The 17439-nt window shown below is 38.3% G+C and overlaps 1 protein-coding gene across 13 annotated transcripts in view; it reads right to left on the reverse strand.

The window, feature by feature from the left end:
• MAGI2 (membrane associated guanylate kinase, WW and PDZ domain containing 2) overlaps nucleotides 1–17439 on the reverse strand; it is a 701683-nt gene that overhangs the window by 135907 nt on the left and 548337 nt on the right. For all 13 annotated transcript variants that reach the window (XM_063155597.1, XM_063155590.1, XM_063155591.1 and 10 more), the window contains 2 exons: nucleotides 16356–16477; nucleotides 14753–14935 (listed from right to left, as the gene is read on the reverse strand). In XM_063155597.1, the coding sequence (XP_063011667.1) occupies nucleotides 14753–14935; nucleotides 16356–16477 (305 nt within the window). The remainder of the gene's footprint in view (nucleotides 1–14752; nucleotides 14936–16355; nucleotides 16478–17439) is intronic.

Genomic DNA, 17439 nt, shown 5'->3' on the forward strand with positions numbered 1-17439 from the left:
TGCAATTTCCTCAAACCTCTCACTCTCCCAAATTAAAAGACAGATGCACTGCCTAAATCAGACACAAAAATACGAGGTGTGCCTTTATCTAATGGAAGGTTAACACTGGTTCACTAAATTGACTGAAATGCAAAGATATGAAAGAAAAAGGAATGAAAATTATATGAGCTTAATGTGATTTTTCTCTTTTATACATAAAATGGGACATAAGAGTATATCTAACTTCATCACTAATAGCAATAAAATAGTAAGGCCATGGTGCATGAGAAATTGAAATTACTCTGAAGGAGTAGGTTTGATATTTAGCCTGTCCCTAAACCCTGCTATTGCAGGATGCAAACCAAGGTCACAAAAAAGTTGTATCTCATATAATTTCTAGTATTTGGGAGAAGAACTTGCTGTCACTGCAAGAAAGAGTAAAAATCTTGCTGCAGTCTGTTGAAGTGGATGCAATTATACTGTACAGGTATCATGCATCACTCTGCTTGTCAAATGGACAGGGCTGCTTGCATTGCCATGGGACTGCTGTCAGAAACTGATTAACCACACTGACTTTCTCCCTCCAGTCTTGACTCTGAGAGAGGTTGTTTCAAGTGTCTTTCATGATTTCTATTACACACTCCAAATTTGGGGTGATCCTTTGGAAAATGATATATTAAAGGTTGTCTACATTGTCTTGATTGTGTTTGCATTGTGCAAACAGATTTCAATACAATCTTTACTGAGAATCCCACTCTGTATTTTATTCTTTGCTATAGGGTCTTTGTTTTAGCCCCTGCTTTTCCCCATACTTGGCCTGGCTGTGTCCCAGAGCTGTTTTCCAGTTATGTGAGAGAGAGAGAGAGACAGCCAGCCTGATGTAGCTTGCTATGGCCACAGCCAGTACTGCTCAACTTAACTGGAGACCCAAATCAGGGAAAGCCTGGCTTTTTCTGCCAGCCCGTGGTAAAGCATGTTTAACACAGAATTCATACTGGAGAAAAAAATAGCAACTGATTCTGACACACACACAGGCAAAATGAGACTAACATCTAAGTGTGGTTATATTTTTATGTGGAAAAGATGAAATCCAATATGCCTGGGCCTAGGGTGATCAAACCTAGCTTTGGGTTAGGTAGAAGATTTTTCCAGTCTGTGGCAATTTTTCTGGAATAGGTAAATTAAAAATCCCTCTAAAATTTAGAAATATTGTGATTTTGTTTTTTTCACTGAATGTTCTTAAGCTCATAATACTTTCAATTTGAATTTTTTTTACTATCCCCCCAACATTTTTTGAAAAATATTACTTCCAGTTGGCTTGGGATTACAAGTATTATGTCCTAGCAAAGATGAATTCATTACTCTTGTAGGAAAAAAAAAAAGATTAAAGTATCACAATCCTGCTTTCAGAACTGAATGGACTATTGAAAGATAGTATTTACAACACTGCACAGTTTAAAATAAAAATCCATCCACTCAGCATCTTGGCTGGAGTGGAATTTTTGGCACAAACAATTGCTCAAGTACAATTCTTCTTATTATCCCTATTTCCCCAAACAATTTAGAGCTACTTTTTCAACTGTGCTAGAAACAGTTGAATCTCCTACATAATAGTCAACGGCATTTTCTTTTGATGCAATCAAGTTTGGCCTAAAAAAATATACTCTTGTCTGATATGCAGAAAATAATTGGAACAAGACAGACTAAAGAGATTTAAAAAAAAATCTGCCAAAAAAATGAAGTTTTTTTGAACTCTGAGGAAGGATGCTGCCATTGTAACCTGTCTAGAAAATGACCAGACATGATATGAGCGTTTCCAACTTCTCCCACCTATGTTAGAACAACTCCCTCCCATTAAAATACAACAACCTTCTAAAGTGATACTAAAAGTACAAAGACATAAATGCGATCAATATTTTCACACCACGTGTAGCACTGCCATGTTGCATGACTTTCCTGTGGAATTTGACAGAGGAATCCACCCTCAATCCCATTTGTCAGATAAGCAAGGTTGGATACACGTGTGGCTCCCAGTGCCAAGGTGTGACAGGAGGCAGTGTCTGCTCTGGATGGACGTGTTCCCCTTAGGCTGCCCGAGGAAAGCCTGCCTGAGCACACCAGGCTGCTGCGTGGCACATAAGCTTCTGTGCAAGTTTCAGTGCGAGAAAGTCAACCAGACTCCAGCAAACAAGTACCAAGAGCATTGGCTGGGGCTCTGCCCAACATCAGGAGAATAATCCTGGTAACCTGCTAGTGAGGGGAGTATAACTAATGCTGCCCCACACATCTACTGTGTGTCTTTCAGTCCCACACAATGATGCTTCTCCACTTTCCCCTTACACTGTCAAGTTCTCATCATTACCTCAATTTCCACATTTTCCAGTTTCCCACCTCTTTCTGATGCTTTTTTTCAACCATCCCAGTGCAAAAAATCCAATTTTTTTTTCAGTGCTCTTTCAGCCTTTCACTGTGTTACAGGCTTAGGCTGACAGTTTCTTCAGAACTGTTGGTTCAAAGGCAGATTTCAGGCCAATTATCATGAACTGCTGATAGCCTTTGCCTATTGAGACTTGCTATTTTGCTTATGTTAAGGTGGAATAGAGGAGAACACAAATAACAGAGCAGCAGCACAGTTCAACATGCTTCATGAGTTTTAGCCTATGAATAAATTCTCAAGGAACACCTATCAAGACAGAATGTCCAATATTATCTGACTTTACCCCAGCAGTTCTACAGGTGATGCTCAGTATGGCAGAGAAAGTCTCAGTAAATACTGCACACAATGATGCTGATTTTAATGTAGAAGAGATTAGTTTAATACAAAGAATTTTAATTTACTTCCATTTGCAGCTAAAGAAGAAAGCAATACATCAAAAGGAGTGAAACTGCCAGTGTTTAAAAGATCTGTACTCACATCAGTGCTCTCAGACCTTTCTTGCAGAGCTCCTTTCTTCTTTTCCTTAGAACCTTGCCCTCCCCCTCCTGCCTCCTACACACTCACACATGCATAGAAACACCCACTCTCCAGCCATTTCTAGCATGAAATTACTGCCTTTTCTCCCTGCCTCCCTGCAGAACAAAAACAAATTATGTCATCCTCAGCTCCAGCATATCCTATTGCAGTCAGTTTTCTCCCTGTTCTGCGCCAGTGTCTGGAGATTGGACCCTCTTCTCCCCTCTCCACCAGCCAGTCACCCCCTGAGGCTGACAGCCAAGACCCAGACATCAAGAATTTGTCTGAGCTCCTGCACAGAGCCCTCACTTATCCGGGCATGGCAGCACAGCAGTGTTTAGGGCACCCTGGCTCTGCTTCCCTCTGGTACCTGCTGAAGGAGGAGCTGAGGAGGAGCCAGCGGGGCCCAGGCAGCTCCCACTGCTGCACACACAGAGATTTTGGGGGCTGCAGAGCACCTCGAGCTCCACCTCCATCCAAGGACTCAGGGACAGCACCACACTTATGTGATTGCTGGAGGGGAGAAGACAGAGAGAGAAAAGGCTGGAAGAATTTTTCCAGGAATTTCTCACTTTCCATCAGGATTCACTTCCTGCCAACCTCCTGGTTGGAAAAGCGCTCCTTATGTCATTGAGAAATTTTCATTACAGGTCTTTAAACAAACAAGCCATTTTTAAAATGTCAGAACCATCAATTACAAAGAGGCAGTCACATAAGTGCTGGAACAAACCTTGCTCTTCTTATAAAGGCCATGTGTGCAGCTAAACAGGGTCAGATGAGAGGTGCATCTGTGCTAATATCCCGATTCTGGCAACAGACAGTGAAAGATGCTTTTTTAAGTGAACTTCTAATAAAATGGCCTCAAACGTCTCTGTAACTCCCCATTACTTAAAGGTTTGTAAGCGTCCTCAAATATTATTTAAATGCCTGGAAATGTTTTGTCATCTCTGATGCAACTCTGGATAGTTTTACTTCATGCCATGCATCAAATGATACAAATCAGAGCACTGACAAAAATATTCATCCACCTGCGACTGAACACAGATTTATCTTTTAATATATGTTGCACAATTGGACTTTGACAATATTTGGCCTTAATATCTTAAGCTGAACTCACTTAAGCTTCTCTTCACTTTTGTTTTTAGCAGTTATGATGGGAGTTGTTAACTTCAATAATTATTGGACTTTACTAAGTTCTACAATGGCTATTTCTCCTTTTGGATGGGGAAATTCAGGTACACCGATGTAACGTAATATGTTCAAGCAAAATATTTGCTAACTGTCAAGACAGATATTGCCATTCTAAATGTACAGCAGAAACTGTATCTTAAAATTAATTAGCTAATTTATTCTTAAATTCTCCAAGAATTTAAAATTTGTTCTCAAAAGTAGTTAAAGGCAAAAAAATGAGACCAATTTTTGAACTCCCAGATTTTAAAATAGGTATAGATTGTATTTGGTTGCACAAATGGGGAGGCAGAGGTGAATACACATCAGTCTGCTAGTTTTTAAATTCAAAATTAAAATAAAAATCTGAAACTCAGCTAAATACTTACTTTTTGTTTTGAAAATTGAATGGTAAAATAAAGCCCTATATGCCAAAACAAAAGAAAATCAAACGTGGCATGGCTGACAATATAGAAAAGTACAATTCTAGATTATTTTCATCATGCAATATGAAATTCTAACTTTTCCTGTTATCTTTTCATATAGTGAGATCGCTTTCTGACCTCATAGATCACTCTTCTAAAAAAACAAAACATCATTATTTATTGAATGAAATAGTACATGAGAAGATGATGACTATTATTTTCAATGTATATTTTTGCCTGTTCATACAAATAGCCAAATCATATGAGATAGCTGTTAATTACATTTGATAGAAGAAAAGTAATTTCTGCAACTGCAGCATTTTTGGCAGCTACTGAGTTCAGTGCATGCTGCTTACTCAAGGGGCAACTTGCACAACTTACAAAAACTGTCCTAATAAATGTGAGGATTATGACAATATATTTATCATCTCCTGGTCTATGTTAAATATCCTAGTAGCACAATCTGCAGATTTTGCGTGATGAAGTTCAGACTGAAGAATGAATTTATGGGCTTCCTAGAACTTTCATGCACAAAACAAGTGTTTATTTCAACATGAACAGTCAAATTGGATAGAGGTGTTTTGGGATGTGATAGTGCAGAGAATAAATAATTTAACATTTTTTTCTGCCTTTGTATTTTGCATACTGAAATAAGTATGAAATAGTTTTAGTATTCTTGTCTATGCTTTTTGCCTTTGTGGCCATTTTTCCATGGAGTCAGACCTTGAATTAGTAGGAATATGAGACTGCACATGCTTGAATAATTTATGTCCAAACAGTCTCTTTGCTTCTTCACCTTTACTCTTTCACATTTTACTTTACCATATTTCTTGATTTCTGTATGATCTCATTTTCTGCTAAAGATATAGCACCTTTGAGCTCCAGAATGTCTCCATTTACTCTTTCTAGAAGAGACTGAGGCCAGTGTCTTAGGTTAGACAGGGTGTGTATGCCTTGTGTTTATGGTTTGTGTTGCATTTGTCACAAGAGAGTGGATTTTTATATTATCATCAATCATATTTCCATTATATCTTCCCATCAAATTACTTCATCATTGGTTTCTCTATCTATAGCAGATCCTGGAAGAGTTGCTCTAATGGCTTAAATATTAGAAAACACCACATATAAACAGACCTGTACATATACTCTCTCCTGCAGAATATCATTTATGGAACCCAGAATTCCACCTATTTACATGTCCAGTATTTTGCTGTTTCAAGTAACAAGCACACATTGTCAGTCCTGGGACTGATAATCATTGATCAAAATATAGTGCCAACAACTGTGAATTTCTTTCAAAATGAAGTGCCACAAACCATGAGTATTATGAGCTGTTTCCTGTTTATAAATATGGATTTTACCAAAGCAAATGAAAGATTGGTGTTGTTTTCAGATTCCTCCTTAATTTCTGTGTAATATGTGAACTTGAAAAAATAAGTGACTCACTTCAAAAAGAACTTTGAAGAAAAGTCACCATAGAAAAGGAAACAAGCTACATATACAATATTCAGTCCTGATATTGGCATATTCTTTATGGGTACCAATAATACATGCAGTAAAATATTGTAAGTGCTGGAGAGCAAAATGAATTTATAAACCCCAGTATATGGTTGAACTCAATCATCAAACTTCTTATAATGTTGTGGTTTGAACAGTTAAATTAGAGAGAATTAAGTCTATTAATTTAAAAAGGGTTTTTGTTTCTTTTTTAAAGTATTCATCAAACCACAAATGTGAGTTTTTGAATTAGGCTAGGGGAAACAAACGTTGTTTAAATTGTCAGAAAAGGAGCATTATTACAGTAATTAAGCAATCAATCACTGCTTACCCTAATAGATGATAAGGAAAACCAAAGGAGTCTGTAAACAGACTCCTTGCTGAAGGAGAAATGAGGTTGTTTAAGCAAGTGTCTAATGTCATTTGTGACAGCCTTTGCCATCTGAGATTTTAGTATGTGACTTGCAGGTACCACACAGGACTTACAAGAGAGGGCTGCCTGGGAAGGCAGGAGGAGGCTAGGTGGGATCCCTGGAACTTTCAATGGCACTGGACACCTATGCCTGTCAACTGAATTGCACCTAGACATTGGTAGAGTCAGTCCCTTCTCCTCCCTGCTGCCACCCTTCTTGGGAATCTATCTTCCATAGTGTCCTGTATTGAACCACCTCGAGTTCAGGTACTAAGCATAAAATATGAGAGAGAAGATTCCCAAAATGTCTCTGTTATGGCAGACTTTAGGGATAAACCCCAAGACAGAGTCAGAGACCACTTAGCTCCATTTGTACTAATAATGGGAGCCCAGAGTCATCCCATAAAGTAAGACAGCATGTGATGTGAAGACAAGGAGTTCTTAAGAATATTTTTTAATAGTTCCTGTGATTTAAACAACACACTGCCCATTTTCAGAAGCATTTTGAAATTCAACTTAGATGCTCTGCTACAATTACTCTTTCAGCTTGCATCAGTAATTTTAATTGAAGACTTCAAGGGAATAGAAAAATGACAGGGCTAAAAAGCATCAAAAGCTCTCTTCATAGCTCAAGGAGTGTCTGTTTGTAGGCACTACTTAACAAATGCTCAGTAGCTCAGAGGGGCAGCACAGACTCAAGCTCTAAATCCCTATCAGGCAGAACAGATAGTGACACACGGATTTTTTGCAACTCAGAGAGAGCACAAGGATATTGAATATCACACCAACCAACCGAAAAATCTGACAAGGTGCACACAAAGACCTCAGACGTAGACAGCACTAGTGTGTGGTATACAAAATGTGGATACATTTTTTAGTCTAGGCTTGTCTCTGTCCTGGTTATCATTCAGTGAGTACCTTATAATATAGTGAATATCAAAAGAAGAAAAATATGAATAAAACACTAAATTAAGAATCTCATGGAGATTACAATTCAGTAACTTTGAGACAAAAGTAGATACCTTTCCTTGTCCTTTGGTCAACATAAGGAAAAATTTACAGATATTAATGTGACTACTGTCTCAAGTTATCTGAAAGCCATAGAAACATAAAAAATGTTATGGAAAATTAATCTTAGAAGAAAGTACCAAAAGAATGAAAAAATTCTAGCAACGTAAGTACTACCTTCTTATCTTTCTATTTACATACAGTGCTCAGTGAATTGCCTGCCTTAAAATTTGAAAGAACAGGGGACTGAAAAAGAGTCTCTTAATTGCTATTAATATTCATAAGATGCAACGATTAGTTTTACTGTCACCATCACACATTTAAAACCACCTGCCATATCTCTTTCCCCAGCTAAATTGAGTCTTAATATATGACATCAAATAAATAGTTAAACTGGCATTTTCTCCTTTGCTTTGTGTTTGAAACCCCTTAAATATAATGTTGGCATACTTCAGCACTTTCCTTTGTGACAGGGGAACAGAAAACTTGTCCTGTAAAATTTAAGATATGATTCAGATTTAGCCCCCTTTAAACAACAAAAAAATATTTAAGAGTCTTGCTTTAAGGAATTCTGGTTACTTAGACACTCAGGATAAAATTGTGAGGACTAGCAAATTGGTAGATTGTTAAAAGAGGGTTAATTTTAACTCTACTCCTCTTGCATAGTTTTCACACTAGTTATATGATGTGCAAGTTTTTATGGTGAGAAAATAAAGTGGATTAAATTAAATGGGATGCTGTGTACTGCAAAACAAAACAAAAAAAAGGTGACATTAGTTTAGTCTCAGCTATGAACTAGAAGGGCATCTGTTAACTTTGTCCTCATGTCTGGTGCAAAGACCACAGCACTCACATCGTGGTTCCACTCTCCAGACCCTCAGAATCTCCTTGATTTAAAAAGCCAGATTAACTTGTGAAATGAAAGAAGACTGGTACTGCAAAACCAGGCTGAGGTTTTAACAAACATTTACTCTTTATATGTCTCACAAACAAGAAAATATAACCAGCACTGCTAGTGGAAGGAACTATCGGTTTTGGTTGTACCTGATGCAAATATAGTGCTTCTGCTGTGCTTTGCACCATTTCATCATCAGCCTGGAGGATGCTGGAATGCAAGCAGTAAATATAACACAAATTCACACTGACTGGCCTAACGTGGGTGGGAGAAATCATTCTCCACAACGCCTGAAGTAATTTCTGTTATTGCTGTTAGTTACTTTCCAAACAGGTAATTTTCTTTCTCTGAACTCCATGGGATGATTAGCCACATATGGAGGCAGAGAGAGATGTGCAGTCTCAGCTAGACTAAAACACCAGGTGAAACATCCTAGCTTCCAAATAAAGCAGGGGAAGTAAGGGAAGCAGATAATACAAGTTGGTTTTATATGTGCTGCTCTTCTCTCACAGTCTTGCCTCACTTGGCATCAACTTGCAGCTGCAAGACTGACATTTCATGAGGTCTTGGTGCACAATAAAGAAGTTTTTTAGCCTGGAGATGCATAAGACCAATGAAAAGATAGTCCTTCCTCAGTGGTCCCACTAGTAGCACAGCTTCTCATTTTCCTAACACTATGCCCTAACTTTGGGAACCAGTTTTCCTGGAGCCACTGGCTGAGAAGGTGCCAGGCAGGTGAGATAAATAAATTTCAGCCAGCTTTAGGCACTGTGGAAATCAAGTTTCACATCTATGTGCCCAGCTCCTGGCCAATGCACCTCTCGACATGGTGGTAAATAGTCGGCTACCAAGGGAAGGGAATGTTGTAAAAGAGAAGATTATTGGTTGAGTTTTGACTGATAGCACTTCAGAAAGACATGACCTGTTTGAAAATGACTACAGGTAATGTGGTGTGTGGTCATGATACACTGAGTGATGTTCTGAAATTATTAACATTTCCAGATGACTGCCAAAACATTGATTTTAATTTTAACATATTTGCTTCTTTGGATTGAAGGCATTCTTTATGCATACATAGTTAATCTTTTCTGTTGCTCAAACTAGAGAGTTTGCATCTCAGCTGGGCTCACATTGGGTGAAATGATGGTTTGTTCACATAATCAGACAATGGATAAACAGGGAACAGAATTAAGCATCTGTTTGAACTTGTAAAAATACATCCTTTTGTAGATGTCCCCCAATTCCTTCTGTCTTGAGTACTCCACTTTTTATAAAGGTTGTAAGATATTAGCCTTACTGTGAAAAAATATACATTAATGAAACAAGGCAATTATTTCCTGAGCCTAGTGACATTGTAGGCTCAACCACCTGATAATGGCTTTGGGTTTGCCCTTATTCACTTAAATAATAACATTCATGGTTTTGTAGATCAACAAGTGTGGTTTCTCCAATTTTTTTACATTTAAAGTAACCTCAGCTTCTTGAAAAATTCCTCATATGCAGAAGACTGTTATGGGTCTTGACATATGTCCATGGACAGAAGCAAGGCAATGGGCCACTCCTTCCAGCATTTCTGACAACTCATTCCCTTTGGAGATCTCTAAGGTGCAGAAAATTCTGAGTGGTAGATGTGGGACAAATCTCTAGCTTTTTTCTCTAGGCTTCATCATATTACAGTCATACAAAAGTAATAGATGTCTTCTTATTTGGTAGGTGTAGACATTTGAATTGTAGACAAGTATATCTGTTAGCTGAACCTTATCTTTAATTTACAAATTTCTATCTCTAGACTAGATCAACTAATACAGAAAAACTGCCATTCCTGAGAGAACAACATCTAAAAAAGTCCAAGTTTTCGTTGTTTACAGATGATTTAGCATCTTAAAGCTGGCCAAGTGCATACTTGGCAGATGAAATGAAAGAATGTATTCCCTCATTTTTGATTCACATGGTTGAGCTATGACATTTCCCCACAGATTTATGTTTCTGGAAAGTTTAACCTGCATTGACCAAAGATATTCATCAGTCAGAAGGGTCATCCCCAGACTCCAAGAACCACTTTTGGATCATGTCTTTGAGCTGTTTCCTGCAAACTTTCACCAAAGGAAATGGAGCTTGCTGAAATGCAGAGAGTGAGAATCTTTCCCCGAGCTTGATTATGTGGGAGCGTTTCAGTTTATCCAGCCCATTGAATAACCTTGAGACTTGCAGGAGAGCTTTTGCCTCTGCAGCTTGAGCTTTTATCTGACACAGCCACAGGCCTAAATCTTTGTTTGCCTTAGAACAGCAGTCAGTCAAAATCACTCACTGTATAAAAATCTTTTCATGTAGATGCAGTTTTTACCAGCATTTGAATTGAATGCAGGGGCATCTTAAATACAGACAGTTTTCTGTTGGCTGCATGAGGCTTCAGAGAAGATAAAGCAATGTAACCTCCCAAAAAAGAACTTGGTATCAGCTCCTAGGCTGTCCTGATATAGACAGAGATGCTGTGGAATGTAATGTTCATATCCAGCAGCTTGATTGAGCTCCAAATGCTAAAACATGTCCTAGAAAGGCATTTTCAGGATTATTAACAACCATTAGCACACAGATGCTAGATTTACATGAGGGCATAACAGCCCCTACAAATACTGAAACATCTGGCAAATGGGATCAGGAATGTAATTTCGGTTGTTGTTGACTCATCCACTAAGATGTGATTCCTCTGAGTCTGCTTGTGAGGTTTACTGTGGGTCTAGGACAAATATAAATACCTCTTATTGCCCAGCATTGGGCGCCAAGGGGTTCTGATAGCTTGTCAGGACCTCAGATATCTCGTGTTGCATGTCAGTGCACTCGGTTTGCCTCACGGCTCTGTTTCACAGCAATGCCAAGTCCTGTCAGGCAGTGCTGCTTCTGTGTTCCCAGTGGCTCCCAGGCTTTCAGCAGTGCTCTCAGGGGTCAGTACTGGGACAGGCACCATTTCACATCTTTGTTGGAGATTTGGACACAAGGATTGAGTGTACCCTCAACAAGCTTGCTTCATGATGATATGAAGCTGGAGTTCCACCAGGTTTAGTGGAAGGTTCACCTGTTTCTGGCATGGGAGGTGGGACTGAATGATCTTGAAAGTCTTTTCCAACTATGTTCCAAAGGATGAAATGCAGAATTGCTCCTTTTTTAAACCTTCAGGTCAAACTGCATTGTTATGATCACATTTAAGGGTGACAATGTCTTACATAGACTCTCTCTTTGAACAGCATTTGTCTCTGACCCCTATATTAGACTTTGAGTGGAGAAATAAACCAAAGTAGTTTTCTATGAGCTTGTTTCTTTAACAATTAGCTTGAAGTACAGCTTCAGTGTCTTCAGCTTGTGGCCAAAGTTTAGGTAAGATAAATGAGATGGTGCCTTTCCTTTGCATTTCCCCCAAATCTGATGCAGGTCTGAAGTATGAAGATTTTGATCACCCCTTGTCCAAAAAATTGTATCAGCTTTGCAAGGGACAGGGTCCAGAATCATATTTGAGCTGGGGGCACCAGTGCTGTGATTATTCCTTACACTCAGTTTGCTTCACTGATAATTTTCACTGCCCTCAGACTTTCTAGTATGATGCCTTCCTGCCACAATATGATGTTTTGATCTATAACCAAAGCCTCCCATGACTGTGATCATATATGGAGGGCACATAAATTGAATGATGACACATAGTATCAAAAGAATAAATAAAATATTTTAAAAGCTCTATTCATTATCCAGTGATGCCTAACTAACAAACAAGAAGAAACAGATGTAATTTCAAGTAGTTTTCCAAAGTAAGATTTTAACAGCTTTATGAACAAAAAGCTATTGATGGAACCTGGGAGGCTTTCATATCTTCAGTTGATTATATTGTACAATAGCTCAACAGGGAGAGAAACTCTAATTCAGGAAATGTGAAAAGGATTTCATATCAGGAAATGCAAGTACTTTGTTGAGCAATGCTTTTATAAACATTCTGACCTTAAATATATTTTTCCAGTTTTCCATGAATGTATTTAAAATTTGCTTTATTCATAGAACCAATGTCAGATGTCGCAATCATTATTTTGAGATTCTCCAATTACTTTATTTCAGAATCTGTCACTCTTCTTAAAAACAAAGATATTTGAGGCCAAAATTTGTTCTGAGATCTAATTTTATGTTTTGGGGTCATATAATTATAGTTTGATTATATATTTGAATGTAAATTTCTGTTTTGCATTTCTAATATAGTTGAATTATTTACCTGAAGAAAAAAACAATGCTATTTCTATGCATTTTAAAAACCAGTTTTCTTACATGTTCTCAGCACAATCCATGACTACAATAATGACCATCAACAGTGTTGTGAAACCCACATTCAATTCAGCATAAAAATTCAAGTAAGTTGCAAGGACACCTTATTTTCCAGAGAAAATAACTCCATATGGCCAAGTTCACTAATAACCAACCCACACTTCAAAGGGATTAGCGAGTAACTATATTTGAGTTCTGCATCTGAGAATGCTAAACCATGAAAAACAAGGAAAAACTCTCATGCCATGTATGAGATAGTATGAAAATATTAAGGAAAAATGAAGTTTATGTCACTGAAATCTTCTGAACTTCAGGAAGTCTATTGTATCCTTTGTTCCCCTAATCAGCTAATTTAATAATTTTTCCCTTTGGGAACTATACTGCATTAAGTTAAAATAGCAACAAGTACTGAGAATTAAAAAGCTGTTAGATTAATGTTTTTTGTAAAATCATTGCAAAAAAAAGAATCTATATTCTACTTCTTTCTTACATTTTGTTTCTTCATACAAATTTTCTGTTTATCTCTGGCATTAGAAACATCATGATGACTATAACATTAGCTTTGAAGTAAATCCTGTTTGGGTTTTCTTTAAATAATACTTTTCATAATCTTTACACTTCCTGCTTGGTGAGTCCTGGAGAGTCCAACAAAATAAACTAGAATCCAGGGTGATTTATTCTGACATACGAATATGGCTCTGATTAAAAAAAAAACTACAATAAAAGAAAGATGAAATGAAATTTCCAGAAAAATCACTTCAGACTATTCCACTTGCATCATTTGTCCCTGCATTTATTTCTGTGTCTGCTCCCTGCACTGTAACATACTAAAAGGATCTTTCTCTGCTGCTGTGACCCTTCCATATGGGTCTGTTACCAAAATTTAGAAAATTATCTTCATAGTGGCTCTGGCCACCATGAAATGGGTTTTCTACAGAGGCAACAACAATACCAAACTAGCATTTCTTTATTTCAATATCTTGGTGAGAAATGGAAGTAAAAAATTATGCTCATCAATAAATTATAGTGGGGAGAGATGGTGCAGAGTGCCAGGGCTGCACAAACACAGTAACACAGTCCCTGGTAACCAGCTGTACCTGTGGAGAGCCCAATGGACCCAAAGAACAAAAATGATGGAACAACAGAATGGCTTGTGTTAAAAGGGACTTTCAAGATCATCTACTTCCCTTGCCACTCACTAGACCAGGTTGTTCAGGGCCCTGTCCAACCTGGCCTTCAACACTTTCAGGGATGAGGCATCCACAAATTCTGGGCAAAAGTCTTCACAATGAGAGTTGAGAAATGCTGGGACAGGAGTCCACAGAGGCTGTGGAACCTGTGTCTTAACAAAATTTTCTCAAGATCCTGAGAAACCTGATCCAAGCACAAAGTTAGCCTTATTTTAAACAGGGGGCTAGTAACTGGAGGTCCCTGCCAACTGAAATAATTCTATAATTCTCTGTCTTTTCCTAAAGAAGATGACAACTGCTTGAAAAAGAATTCATCTCCATTCAAAAGAGTTTCATCCATTCATAGACCTGATGTGACCTTTCAGACAGTGGTTTGCAATCTTTATCAATCTGTGAACATGAAAATGTTTGCAGTGATGGTCCAGATCTTCAGAGCAGCTTTCAATCTCTCTTTAGAAGTTTCTTTTATTTCATGAGTTTTCACAAATTTTTTTCAAAGGACACAAATGCCTGTGTGTCCATATGCCACACTGAAAACTCTTGTTATGATGGTTGTAATGAGAACAGTATTGGACGAGACTCAACTGATTATTTTGCAAAACCATCCTTTCTAAAGAAATAAATTTGCACTTAGTAGTCTGTGTTCTTTATCTCTTTTCTTTCCATGTAAACATCCCTTAAGTAAACAGTCTATAAACTATAATTCACTTTTATGTAGGGAAATGCAGAGATTTTTTTCTCCCTTAAAATATTGTGAAATAGGAAAAAATCTACCTGGCACTTACTAGGAAGAAATTTTTACCAAGAAACTTACCTTTTCTACATATTAACACAGAAAGTCATATGGAAAATGAATGTAATTATGGAGAGAGTGAGACTCAGAAATCTATTTCTTATATAAAAGAACAGATGAACCTTCATAATTACCTGTTTCCATTTTCCCATCTTGTGCTGCAGGCCCATCAGGAATTACACTCTTCACCTGGAGAAACTCATCTGGCTCGTCCCCACCAATGATGGTAAATCCAAAACCCATGTTGCTTTTCTTAAGAGTTGTGCTGAGGAAAGTCCCCTTCAGCTGTGATGCATCACGGGTGAAGAGTGGTTTTTCTACATCAGTCAACACAAACAAGAAAGAGAAAAGTTCTGATCTATTCACAACATAGCAGGGACAGCAGATAACAATAGTGGCTGACACCAAGTGGCAGTGTATCTATCAAAGGCAAGGAATTAAAGAGTGCAGGCATTACAGGAAAAATATTTGTGGGTTCTTGTACTAATACAAAGCGTAAAACATATTTCTTATCTATGGCAGATCAGCCATAAATGAAAAGATATAAATATCCTTTGATATCAGAAATCCATTTAGAAGTGGCTATTGCGCAGCTGAAATAATCACAACAATAAAAATGATCTGTGAGGTAATTTAAAAACCTCTTTCCTAACCTATAAATTCAGCTTTGTCTACAAAGTAATACATTCCTCATAATTTCCCTCCCAGCCACAGTGAAGAAAACATCCCCTGTGAATGTCTCATTCCATTTGTTACCCAGAAGAGGTAAACACCAGATGAGCTTTTCTGGTTTAGGCATCCAACAAGTGACACACATGACTGCGGTGCAAGCTCCGTGTCTCGTGCCTCGGGGTGCAGTGTGGGTCCCCGTGCTGCTCTCCCATGCTGCAGGGGGTGAGGGAGGGTTGGGGAAGGTGCAGATGTGTGGGCCCAGCTGGCCCCAGGGCCGGCGAGCAGCGGGACGTACCGTACAGCGCGCCGGCCCCGGCGGGGTCGCGCCGGCACTGCGACAGGTCACTGGCGCTGCGGGACCTCCTGGGAGCGGGGCGCAGGCGGGCAAATTTGGGTCTAGGTAAGGTTGATGAGGAGCTTTCTACTGCCACAAAGGAGAACAAGCCTCACTCTCTGACTATAACCTCACGTTAAAATCCATTAGTCGACACCAGTACTGCTTGATGCTTATGCAGCTCCTTTTGAGCGCCTTCATTTTTATGTTTCCAAGTGGCTGCATTCCTGTAAACTCCTATAACACTGTGCTTGAGGCTTTTAACTTAATTGATGCTTGCTAGATGAGCTAGCTTAGAAACATACCAAACATCAATTAAGAGTAATTTAGAGAAAGTACAATTAAGTATTTCAGTGTTGCCAACCTTGGGTGCTCAAGAGAGAGTTGTACATTCCCAGGAACAGAATTTATGACTTTATTTAGAAAATTACTTTGGGAGTCTTTTTGTGCTTTCAATTTCTCAGCCTTTAGGAAACACTAGATTCATCTTTTCTGTTTTTTTCTCTGCACCTCTGGAAGTTTTAGTTGGCTGGTGGGTCCTACAACTATTGGTGAGTCCTACAACTATTGGAACCCGGACATTTAAGGGAGAAAATTGCTAAGATATAGGTGATAACATTTTGAGCATTGGCAACACTACTCCTTTAACCAGACTATGACAAAATCATTGTCATATAGACAGGAGAGCAGGATCTTTCATCTTAACCAAGACAGCTGACATTGTACTGTACCTCGGAAACCTTGGGCCTGCATAGGCTTTGTTCCAAGTTCTGCGTTGGGCATGTTATGCTGCTGTAGCTTCCTTTTTGCTTCTAGGACAGGGTTTTCAAATTGAGTTCTTCTATTTATGTGGCTGGAAAAAAATTGGTTTTGATTAAAAACTGGTTTCAGTTGGGTGAAATGATAATTTTCACAGTAGGGTGCTGTAGGCCCCAACGGGCCAGAGTGTGTCCCTTACCTTCCGCACAATTTAGTTGTGGATGAGGAAATACAACCAGTGCCCTGTGTAATGAACAGCACTGAGCAGCATCCTATCACTTCAATATGCTAAATCTGCCACATAAAAATGGTTGTGATCTGTGAGACTACATAGATAGTAAAATTAAACAGCAGCACTGCTGAAACATGCTACAGTAACAGTTTTTCATGTCTTCAGCATGACCACTCTTCTCTGTATGATTCAAAGGATCTCAACCAGTTTTGTGCTTTATTGTAAATTAGTTGTAAGTGAATTTACTCACTTACAGAAAAAGAAAAGCCTATACAACACAGTGTGCTTTTATGATGTTAATTTACAAATAAATCTAATGGGTAATAAATTGAAGATTATTCCTTTTTAGTACTATGGTGTGTATCTGCTCAGCTGTACACAAAAATCAGATACAGAAACGAAATTACATGGCAGATTAGAACTATGCAGATAATATATGAAATATAAGAAAAGTTAGTACATACATTTTTTCTTGATGTTTTACATTTCCTACTAGAGGTCATTAAGTCCATCTCTAGCATTACAATGCATTTTTCTGCACTGTGTTTAGGACTATGATCTTTACTACTACTGTCACCATATCCTTGATTTTAATTCTTTAAAGCACACATTTCGTCCATCACTGAGCTATCTTTCAATCCTGTCCATCACTGAGATACCTTTCAATCCAATCCTGTTACAGAAGGGCAGGCTTTTGTCACTCCTTATTTGTTCTCACTGGGTTACCATCTACTGAGGTCTTCTAAAAATCCAATCCCAATCATGGATTTAAGCACTTGGACAGGTTACCTGGTAACTTTCATGACTCTAAGGTCCTAAAAGGG

This window comes from Melospiza melodia, chromosome 4 (assembly GCF_035770615.1).
Source record: "Melospiza melodia melodia isolate bMelMel2 chromosome 4, bMelMel2.pri, whole genome shotgun sequence".
Lineage (NCBI taxonomy): Eukaryota > Metazoa > Chordata > Aves > Passeriformes > Passerellidae > Melospiza > Melospiza melodia.